The 12579-nt window shown below is 35.4% G+C and overlaps 2 protein-coding genes across 4 annotated transcripts in view; both read right to left on the bottom strand.

The window, feature by feature from the left end:
* The window catches only part of LOC136840605 (uncharacterized), a 42626-nt gene extending 38156 nt beyond the window's left edge, over positions 1–4470 (bottom strand). The window contains exon 1 of one of the 2 annotated variants that reach the window (XM_067107291.1): positions 4299–4470. In XM_067107291.1, the coding sequence (XP_066963392.1) occupies positions 4299–4321 (23 nt within the window). In that variant the 5' untranslated portion in view covers positions 4322–4470. The remainder of the gene's footprint in view (positions 1–4298) is intronic. The other variant, XM_067107290.1, reaches the window with a different exon arrangement.
* Aplip1 (JNK-interacting protein Aplip1) overlaps positions 1–12579 on the bottom strand; it is a 435485-nt gene that overhangs the window by 79030 nt on the left and 343876 nt on the right. The window lies entirely within an intron of this gene.

The raw sequence follows: 12579 nt of genomic DNA, 5'->3' as shown, positions 1-12579 counted from the left end.
GTTTTAGTGACCACTTCCAGCTTATGTTAAGGAATACTCCTGCATAATAGGCCATGGTTGGTATTCCCACACAAACAACTTATAATTAAGTTCTGAAAGTAAAATGACAATTTTTGAAGGAATGAGAGAAAGACCCTAGCTGTGGCTGATGCATTTAGAAAATGCTTAATACTGTAAATATTGGATCATGTCAAGAACAGCGAACCCAATGATCCCCATGTAAAGAATGGCCAACCCTTTCCAGTCCGAACTCCAATTCCACACGAGGGCTAGTACTAAACACGGCGAAACAGTGACACATCTACACTGTTTTGCCATTAGTATTAGCCCCTGGGGGGTCAAATGTATTTCGCCTTGTTTAGTACTAGCCCCTGGAGGATCAAATGTCTGGTGACGAAGTGCTCATGTCTAGAACAGCAAACCTGATTATTCCCATGTAAAGCATAACGAACCCAATAATCTTCTTGTAAAGAATAGCGAACCCTGCTGCAAGTGGGTTCGCTAATCTTGACATGATCCCAAATATCTTATCACAGCAATAGATCCAATTACCAGTCACTGGTACTCAGGACTTATGTGAAGCCCCATCATGCACAGGTGTTGTAGGTCATAAAATCAGCTGGTGTCTCCTCACTTGTGCCACTTTTTACTTAAGTCACATGGGCAAGGTGCAGTAAACCTCAGCCAGTAACACTGATATAAGAAACAAGCCAACCAGACAGGGGATTCAGTGTCATTGTTACCAGGTCTGAATAACCTGTCTTCTGATCCAGAATTACTCCTAAAATCACAGTCCTTAAAGCAAAGTGTAACCAATGCAACAGAATAGCACTATGAAACCAAGGTATAGTTGGCAGATATTCCAACTGGCCACTAGTTGACAGGGTAGCCTATCTGATGGTGCACAAAGGCTCACTGCTAGCCTATACTGCACTTTTGTAACATTTTGAAAGTGTTTGTTGTGTCTTTGCTAAATTCTGGAATTCAACGCTAATTCAACTCCGAATTAAAGGTCAAGAAAAACACAGCTATCTCAAAGACCTGGATGTCCACAATACCAACTCTTTTTAGCAGCTTTTCATATACTGCACAATATTGACTGCTGGGTCAGTGTAGTTGTAACAAACACAAATATGGGACCAGGTGGGGCATCGGCACATTTCAGTAAGAAAGGCTGCAGCATAAAAGCACTCCCACCTGGGGCACAAAATTCTCTTTTCCTGTTTGTAACTTTGGTCATACAATCATGAATTAGATTTTCATTCCCTTTGGATGATAAAACCCCCATGACACTGGATATGAGACACTGATGGCCTGCAAAGATGCCATACCAAGTGCTCTAAATGTAGCTTGAGTGAAGCTAAGAGGCTATGAGAACAAATGAAGAAACTCCCACTGCTAACAGTAGATGACCATGTTGTACTGAAACTAAAACAGTCCCACACTAATTAACATGAATAAAACTGACATCTTCACTGACATTCACCAATTTGACCCATAAATCATTACAGATATTAAATCGGAAGGAGTAACCCTGGGTAACAGAAAATTCATAAAACAACACATGCCAGAAAAGAATAACCCACCAAGATTTAAGACTGGTATGATTAGCCTTCAAACATTCTCACCACATCAACCCATACTTGTCCAACCACTATTCCAGAGACATTTGCATGTCTTAAACTTCCTTTGATGATGCAGGTATCTCAAACCAAGACCAACATCCCCCACTGGGCTGCATAATGCATCAGTTTATATACCTTATCAACAGCCTGATGATGTAACACCAACCCTAGGTTGCAGACACATCTTCATCCAAAAACCTGATCCACAGGAAGGGATAGTACCGACAACTGCCACCACAACCTTTTATCAGTACCACATAAGGAACTTCACCCAGCATGAACTAAGTTTATGACTATCTGATCATCCTATTACAGCATAACCTGGCATTGTGTGTACATTTATATATATATTCATATATATATATATATATGAATATAAGTTTGTAGGGGATACCTATATTTTAGATGGAACTGTGACTATCTGATCATCCTATTACAGTATAACCTATATATATATATAGGCATTGTGTGTACATTTATATATATATATATATATATATATATATATATATATATATTATATATATATATATATATATATATATATATATATATATATATATATATATATATATATATATATATATATATATATATATATAGATATATATATATATAGATATATATATATATATATATAGATATATATATATATATAGATATATATATATATATATATATATATCTATATATATATATATATATATATATCTATATATATATATATATATATCTATATATATATATATATATATATATATATATATATATATATATATATATATATATATATATATATATATATATATATATATATATATATATATATATATATATATATATATATATATATATATATATATATATATATATATATATATATATATATATATATATATATATATATATATGTGTGTGTATGCATTTAGCTAAGGAGATTTCACCTGCCACCCTGAACCAATAACCTAATCTGACCTAGTGCACTGTAAATCACAAGAGTAAAATACTAATATGCACCCTAATCTAACCTAGGTGCTATATCCTACCTGGTTGAGGGTTCAGCCACCCATAGACCTCCCCACTTAACCCAACACTGAGCTCTGTAAATTGTGTGAAATACAGGGATGACCCTACCCTAACCTAAGATGGCAGGTTCTACCTGGCCATGAATCACCCCACACAGCACTGCTAATTAAAGAAGGATATACGGGGATCCATCATAATAATCTAATATTCCCTAACTTTGCTTGCTGGGTCCTATGGCATTGGGGCCAACCTTCTTTCAACAGTGCTTACGTGAATTATTTAAGGATGATCTTCTGTGCTTTGAGAGGCTGAATTATCCAGTGAGGCTCCTTGGAGTTATTAAAATGAGTACAGAACGGTAACTTTTAACTCTAAACCAATATTTTGCACATTCACTTTCGATTTTGTACCTAGAAATAACTGTAGTTCATACAAACGGAGTAATGTCTTCAAGTATATTTCTATACAAACAGATAATGGATTTGCATGTGTTGGAGATGTATTATAATTCACTAATGAAGTTATAAAACTTCAATAATTATTTGTTTCTGTCTATATTGTATTCATGACTGCAACAGGAGGAATCTGAAAAGATGGTTCGCTGATTTGCAGAAGAATACAAGTTTTACAAAAATGATTGGGGTGAACCTTTAATGGAATTATATAATCCATAAAAAGTAAATAAACTATGGCAATTGACGTTTTCCTAATTTTAGCAAATATTTTGAACTGAAGAATAAACCTTTAATGAAGGAAACATTCCGAAGCCCCCACCTTAAAACCAACAACAGGTTTCATTAATTGTATCAGGTAGCCTACCAGGTATTCATAGTTTTATCACAATGCAGTATTTGTATGTTACTACTGTATTCACTTGCCACTGACATTCAATGAAGGGAAAAAATTGTCAAAATTACCATCTTAAATTACTGTATATATTGAACCTATAAGTATTTGTATATCCTTCAATGAAGGGAAAAATTGTCAAATACAGTAAATTACTGGCCCTATAAGGTTATCCTACATACAGTAGGCTAATTTTGCAGTTTGAAAGCAATCCACTTGACCATCTAGGAGTCTAGCCAAATCCATACTTCAAACTTGTTCATTGCTTAGTAGCCTGTTAAACAATAACATGGACCAACTTTCGGGGTAGGCCGAGCTAAGCAATGCAGGTATACAAATATCTTACTCATTCCAAATCACATGGCTTAAATTGGCTCAAGTAGCCTAATTTAGACAAACATTCAACCTTGTGACTAGATATCAAGCACGCTTGATATTAAAAAAATGAGAGGGTAACTAGTAGATGACAAGTAAATTTGACAAATATCTTGCTCATTCCAAACTAAATGGCTTAAATTGGGCTAAGGTGGCCTAATTTAAAAATTAAACGTTCAGCCTTGTGTCTAGCTATAAAGTACCCCTAATAATAAAAACAGAGTAGTAACCAGATGACAAGTAAATTTCTCCAATTTCTCGCCCAATTTGCCTACATCAACGGTCATAGCACTGAACAAAGACTATACTGCACACAAATTTGTTGCCAATGGAGGTGTAAGCCACAAATTCACAATAAAGGAGGTCAAGAACTTATTTATGTTACATGAAGAGCGATATTCCTAATTATAACAAAAGTAATCATACCTCATTTTTGAAGGAAGCTCCATGAACCTTGATTCCGATGCGAGCACCTGAACGAATACACAGTAACACACGTCACTTCAATCTATACATTAGCTATTAACTGCTGTTTTCTTACGTTACAGTCGTTACTTTCCAGAAGTGGAACGTTCATGCGGGGTTGCCAGATTTTTCTGGATGGAAAATGATAACTACAAGCAAATTACAGATACGCAGTCCTAAGACCAAGAATATGAGTTCTAAAAGCCAAACTTTTTTTCTCGAACAGGCCAAATATAGGCACGTCTTTCAAACGTATTTTCTGGCAATTTCCATAGCGACAACAAGATCGCTGTCAAATTTTGCCCGTTGGTTAAGCCTTTACTTACAAAAATAGTTCTTGCAGCGTGCCACACAACAACATAGTAAAATGATTGAGAGTTGCAGTAATTTCCACCATCCATGCCTTACAAAAGTTTCAAAGACCTTAGGGCTGGGAAATAAAACGCCTTATGGACTCTGCATACTTATAGCACTTCCGCTATCCTACAACTAAAACACTATCCTCATATTTTTTTTACGAATACCCCTTCACCCAAGACATCCTGAATCATTTTCCGGTACTGCTCCTCAGTGAAACAATTTGACGCTCCTATAAGTAAGAGAGATGTAGGTTTTTGAAATTTGATCTCCTAATTGTGAAGTTGGATATGACACGAACAGTTTTATCTAGCAACCAAGAGATGCTACGAACCAGTTCACATCGGTGTTAAGGGTAATTATTGTCAAACTAACTGGTACCCAATATGTATTCTGAAAATACTATAAATTATTGCAGAAATGATCACACTAGAATCTGGAAAACTTCAACAAGCGATACTTTCCCCCTTACAAAACGACCAAAAATACGTATCTTGCTGGAAAGACCAACAAATAATTTTTTATCCGATAGCCAATAAAGAAACCAAAATGGCTTTAACAGAAATACCAACCAATAATTTTTTTATGACAACCACTTTCAAAAATGACAAATTTGAGGTTATTGCCAACCTGGCAACCCGTCTTTATTTCAGATGTAATTAGTTACATCATCACTTAATGTAATTTGGACGCTTGGCGTAACTCATTAAAATACACATTTACCGCGGCAGCACTTGATGAATAAGTGAAATGTTTTTGCAGCACTTTTCTGAGAAGTCTGTGGCAACTAGCATTTTCACTTCCGTTCTGAAGCAAATTTTTTTTTACATCTGTTAACTGAGAAAAACCTACGGCATTTCTCTGAAAAGTTATGAACCTGCTAAGCTTTAGTATCTACGTACGCCCACCAAAAACTCCACACTGTCCTCAGGTGATCTCTTCGCAGACATATGAATTAGTTTTCGGTGTTGAGTTTTATCGAAGGTGGTTTTGGTGTCAAGTCAAATGAAGGAAGAGTAGGCATCCAAATATGGATCTCAGTAATACTGAAAATAATGACGTAAACATGAATGTTATACGATAATCTTTATTTAATGACAGAGCGATGCCAGGGACAAATTTGTATTTGTACTAATAATGATTAATAACTAACAAATCAATATCCAACAGCTATTCTGCAATAAAAATCACACACACACAAACACACACACACAATATATATATATATATATATATATATATATATATATATATATATATATATATATATATATATATATATATATATATATATATATATATATATATATATACTGTATATTGTAAGCAGAAAAAACTTCAAAATTTTTCATCAATGTGAAGGCCAAATAGCACCAGTTCTTACTGAAAACACCAGCCATTATTTTTTCAGGCTAATGGCTAGTAAAAAGGGCAACAAAATTGGCTACTTGATCAGCTACTTCCAAAAAGTCCAAGTTTCAGGATTTTTCCCTGAAAACAGTCAACCGAGCAGCCCGATTCCCCGATATGAAGCACCTGAGTGTGTGGGTGTGTGTGTGTGTGTGTGTGTGTGTGTGTTTTTTTTTACAGCCTTTTAGCTTCGAGACAACATTCTCTGGACGCAACTAACATTGAAGAACTGGAGGTCTTATGAGTTAGGATTGAATGAAAATTTTTCATGAAGACAGTGAGGTATCATGGACAAGTCACTGAGGGTGACCAAGAAACTCAAGCTTAAGAGGCATATCTCCTCTCATGTGTGTGTGGTTGTTTGAAAGTACATGTGTGTGTGTGTGTGGTTGTTTGAAAGTACAGAGTGTGAGCTAGAGAAATTATTTTTATACACTAACTAGACCAACCATGTATACTGTTACTCTTGCACTTGATAAAAAAAAAAAAAACATTTGAAAGCAAGCAGGTGACGAGCTACAGTTTCAAGGCAGGTTAAGGGTGATATACAAGAGGGTGAACGAGGCCCCTTTGATCAGGTAGAAAGCAGGGCAGTATAGTACCTCTTTTCAATAGCATTTTGCATTGTACTTAATTTATATAATTCTTAATAACGCGAGATGTTTTTTCACAGCTTCTCTTGTGTTCTGAGAGTATTTCACCACTGCCGTTGGTACTATTCACTTATGTTTGTTTTTCCTCTCCTAAAATTTTCACCACACAAAAACTGGTGGCTTTCCTTAACATTATTGATCACAAACACAAAGCACACTGTATTTAGTTGGAAAAAGTGTGCTTTCTTTTCCTGGCGAGTTATTAATTTGTCATGCATTAACCAGGAAAACACAAAAATGAATAGTTTATCCCTACAGTGATAGACCTATTGAAAAACTCATATCACAATAGAAATGTCAAGTGTAATTAAAGAGATATGAAATCTGGAAGATTCCAGGAGGACAATTAAGATGTAATTATCCGAAAACAGTGATGACACTTAGGGAAAGGGTACGAATAATTGTTTCAGTTAGTTTGCTATAACTCACTAGTTGTTGGTTATAAAGTAGGCTGGACCAATAACATGCAGGCTACAGTTTTAAGATAAATTTACAGAAAGCGCTCTTTATCCTACAGTCATAGTATTACAACTGACAAATTTATTTATGAAATGTACAGCAAGGTCTAAAGAATGGTGTCGAAGTGTTGACAATGTTGCCAAAACGTAGAAATATGGCCTCCGGTGTGGAAGTTTTCATGCACAAGATGATCGGGTGCAGAAGTGCGTCTTCACTTTACGGTCTGCCACAACAAGTGTGGAAAAAAATTCCCCTCATGGGGAGAGAGGGAAATAGTATACTAATCTTCACACTCTCCTATATTTTTACGCCAACCATTCATTTATTTTTTTAAGTGTAATGTATTAAGCTAACTTTTAAATGAAATTACAGTAACTTTAACTTCATTTAAAAACTTAGTTTAAAACTGTATTTCCATCTTTTGATATCTAACGTAAGAAAAACCTCTCTCATGTTATTCTCTCTGCCTCCGTAATAATTCATAAATAAATTAACTTGATATTTCAAGTAAGGACAACCTCTCTCTCATGTGTTATTCTCTCTGTCTCCATAATAATTGATAAATAATTTCACTCTCTTAAGTAAGGACAACCCTTCTCTCTCTCTCTCTTGTTCATAGTTAGCTCTCACACATTTTTACAAATAATTTCTCTGTACGTCTTTACCTGTACAGTAGATAATTTAATTTGATCTAATTTTACCTGTACCATCTGCCAAGTGTAAATGCGCTAGTGTGGCAAATACGTTCTAAAACACACAGACATAAAAACTAAGAGTTGTATTAGTCCAAATAAAAAGCGCTGTTTGTTCATGAAAAAGCATTTCAGAACAAAGAGAAAGAGACATAGAATAAAGAAGTTATTCAAAAGAGGTTGAGAAGACTTCTAAAAATAGATCGTTGGAAGGAGAGAGACAGAAATTCTCTTTCAACTCTATTTTTATGTCAACCATTTATTTCTTTTTTTAAGGGCAATGTATTAAGCTAACTTTTAAATTAAATTACAGTAACTTTAATTTCATTTAAAAGTTAGCTTAATAATTTGGAAGCATGATAAGGGTCATGTTTAGCGTTTAAACTTTAGAAATAAACATTTATTGGCATTTTTAGGGAGTGTGCCAAACTTACACGAAAATTTGCCTTGCGCGAGGGGTTCTGGAACTAACCTCGCATAAGTTCAGGGTATGACTATACATATATATATATATATATATATATATATATATATATATATATATATATATATATATATATATATATGTGTGTGTGTGTGTGTGTGGTTGTGTGTGAATAAAGAACCATCAAAAAATGGTTGTCTATGTGCCAATTTATGAAGCAGAAGTCAATTGAGCGATGTCTTGATTGATACAGAGAAGGCAGACGATAGCAGTAACAGCTTTAGTTTTCTGTCCAATTAAGGTAATTTAAATCTATTTTGAATTGCTTTAAAAAATGTAATTGTGACTAACTTGATAAGGGAAGTTCTTTGCAAAGTGATATCGTAAATGCATTTAATGTTTAGATCTATATAATAGTCTCATTATCAGTTAATGCTGCAGCATGTCAAGAGACCCATGTAATGATAAATGTTTAGGTTTTTTTAGTTAACATATGTTTACTGCAAACGATATTTAGAGAGTAAAAGAAAGCATATATTATTATGTGTTAGATGGTTGAAGTCAATAGTGTGGAATGTGACACTTTACATCTTTAAGCGTAAGGTATTGAACATAAATACCGCGCCCCTATGAGCTATGGTTCGATGAATATCAGTTTATGTGCAACATGAGTACCTCGTTTAGTATCAGCCCCTTGGGGATAGTACATATCATAAACAAAACAGGGGAGTAGGAACCTCCTAAAAAGTAGGGGTGGGGGCAAGGGAGAAGATGAAGTTGCCAAGATATAGAAAGTAAATGCATGATTAAAAAAAAAGACATCTGCCGCAGCAAGTATAATTATTAATAGGTTGTCCTAATACAATGATATATGCAATATCTCTAAGTTGTTACAGCAATGATCATTATTGCCCAAAAAATCTTACATATATGTAGAGCTCAGGATTAACCTAGGTGAACTGTCCAAAGAGCTGAAATCTAGTATTTCTTTTTAATAAAATCTATGTTAATCTACTGTGTATTTTAAATCATCTGTTAACCTTTTACGGGCATGTAGGAGCAAGAGTGGAGAAACACCTTTCTGATGTGGTTTGGTTACTGGAACGGTTTGTAGCTGGAACTCTGAAATCGATCAATGAGTTCACGGTTCATCAAGTCTAGTACTTCATAGTAGCGAGTGCGACAGTATTCCTCAACATATAATGGGAAATGTTCTGCTACACTGCCGTCATCAACCCTCTTAGGCACGTCCTCCTTCTTAGTAAATTTGGTTCTTCTATTTCCTCTAAGTCTCTTGATGCCATTTGAACATCTCTGAAGAAAGTGCTGAACTTCTCATCGCTCTGAAGATCAGCATATTAGTTTCTGGCAAGCTATACAGCTTTGGTAGCATCATGAACTGAGAACTTTATAACATAAGAAAAGGCAGTAAATTTGCCAATGGGCGAATAATGGCGGGAACCACACTTTCCTCCGCGTCACACTCATCGGCCCGCTTTCCCATATAACCCGGTTATGATAAAGACATTGTTATGACAGACGTTGTAGAGTTGAACGAGTCTAACTCATGTTTGATGTATTAATTATAATAATATATATATAAAATAAATATTTATGTGAAATGGGGTATATTATGAATGGTGTATGAGAGGTGTTTTTCAGTTTTGATCAGGATATCTGACCCGGATTCAGGCTCCAAGAGTCCTCGGAAAGGCGGCAAGTTGGCAACTCGACACTTCGAGGACACTGTGTCAGTGTTGCATCTACAGAAATTTCTGTATTTCTACTGATTTTTGCAAATCTACAGAAATGCAGAATTTTTTCATTTTCATCATAAATCTACAGGATTTTGAGACTCAGGTTCTCAAGAAATTGTCGTGATAGAGCTTTGAAATATTAATTCCTGCCCATCTAAAAATAAAGTTTAAACCAAATATGTGTTACTTTCAAAAATTAGAAGCATTAAACCCTGCGGTTGTGAAAAGGGAAATTCTCTTGCACCTCTTATGGCAGCTTTCCCATCCTCGTCTTTGTCACTGACAACATGGCGCAAGGCACTGATGATGAGTGGATTCACTACTAAGCTCAGAGTTACTGACTAGTTCTAGTGATGAAATGGCATTTAAGTTCCGGACGAAAGTGAGATGCAAAGTCTGGGAACGGAGGCCCCCTTTTTCCGCTTTTATCCAACTTCATGTTCAACTTGTGTCTCCCGCACTTAAGTGCAACAGTTGAAAGAGTATTTTCGGCCGTGAATAGGCTAAAAACTAAACTGAGGAATAGGTTAGCCACAGAAACCATCAATGGAGTGTTGCACACGAAAAGATTTCTAAGTAATAGCACGTGTTATAATCTACCAGTAGGTAAGTCATTACTAGATAAATTTAATAGCAGCATGTATAAGGATACTGAGGAAAGTGATGAGGATTAGTAAAAATGATCAGTAACATATCTCCCAGAAGAGTGTAGAAATTATGAGTGCCAATATTTTTGTTTTTCTAATAACTTGCAAAGTACCTATATCATTAAGACTTACAGCCAGAATTGTTCATAAGCATTGAATATTTATTTTCACTATTGTCATTCTTTGTAAAAACTGTTTTGCACTGTTGCACTATCAATTTCTAAAATTATGGTGAAGTGTGTCTGGTAGAAGGACTAACATTTATATTATTTATGCAAATTTATGTATAGGCATGACCTAGATTGTGTTGCAGCATTTTACATAATTTTCCAAAGCCATGTTAAAGTGTTTCTGTATATGTAAAAGGATCAAATTTATGCAATTTTTGCAGTTATGTATCAGTAATTTCAAATATTTGTATTAGATAGCAAATGAAGTATGAGTAGTCTACAGAAATTTCATTAAATCTACAAAAAAAAATGAGCAAAATCTACAGAAATTTTGCCAAGGGCATCTGGCAACACTGCACTGTGTAAATCGAGACGGGTTAACATCTAACTTTTCACGGACCAAAGTGTTACTTAAATGTATGGGTTGTGGGACATTTAGTGCTAGTGTTTCTGAAACACTTACAGTTCGTGCTGTAAAGTGTTTGTGAACATGAGCATGGATGTGGCAACACAGGTGAGTAACACTATTAGGTAAAAAATGTGTTTGAGTCCAGGCTGATGACTTCAACTTGGAGTTGGGACGTTTGTGGGTTCCTAGTCTTAACTCGAAAAGCAGTGCGTTAATTAGAAAACTAATGCTAAAGCTTGCTTCAGTTTTCCGTGGCTGTCCTGGCTTTGAGAAAATCGAGTAGGTTATATAGCATAAGGTTGTTGGCTAGGTATAGGCTGTCATAAAGTGAAGTTCCTCAAAGGATAAGCCTAGGCTTGTGGTATGCTAGACCTACCTCATAATTCGAAGGCTTAGCCTAAATAAGGTTTTGTGCAAGTGGACCATTTGATGGAAATTTTATATGCTTAAATGAATTTATGGAAAAACTTTACTTTAGTTGCGTGGCCTGATTCTTACCAGTCACCAGCCGAGACAGGTTACAGCCTTTTTGAGGGAGTCCAGGGGTGGCGAAACCCCCTCAGCCAGGTCAGGGCACATCGCCCTAAGTTAGGTTAGATAGGTAAGATCTGGTTAGGTCAGGACATAGCATTATAGGAAAGGTTTTGTCTTTTTATGTATGAGAAACCTATCCCGGTCGACGACTGGTGGGAATCAGACTGCGCAACTAAAGTAAACTTTTACCGAATTTATAATTGAAATCTGTTTTTTCTACTTGGTTCTCAAGTATTTCGAACCATTTTAATATTTCTTTTGAGTGTAAAACTGAAGACAACCTACTACCATGGTATGGTTTGCAAACCCGAATATTTATCATTTTATTTTCGCTTTTGATTTTTTATGCTTTTGGTTTGTTTATGATATTTACCATCTTTTGTTTGTTTTTATGCACACCCTCAATTAGTGGTACTAAACACAGTGCCCATTTTGCACATAAACTGGTAGGCCTAGTTACTGTACCAGACGGGTGGTAGTAGTCCTAGTTGTACCCGTTTGAAATTGCTTTGCTAAGTCTTGAACCCACCCCACCCCAGTACATCTAGCAGTATGGTGTACCTCAGCAGGAAACTGGTGTTTGGATGGGAAAGATAAAATCAGCTGAATGAAGGTGTGGCAATAGCTAATTACCACCTCACCTGACGTGGATTGCTACAAGTCATTGATTATTGCAGGTGTGCATCCCAACTGAACTGAACTTGAGATTCTTTTAACAAACCTGGGAGGA

This window comes from Macrobrachium rosenbergii, chromosome 8, assembly GCF_040412425.1.
Source record: "Macrobrachium rosenbergii isolate ZJJX-2024 chromosome 8, ASM4041242v1, whole genome shotgun sequence".
NCBI classification, from domain to species: Eukaryota; Metazoa; Arthropoda; class Malacostraca; order Decapoda; family Palaemonidae; genus Macrobrachium; species Macrobrachium rosenbergii.
Note: the sequence above shows the minus strand (reverse complement) of the source record. Positions and strands in the feature narration are given on the sequence as shown.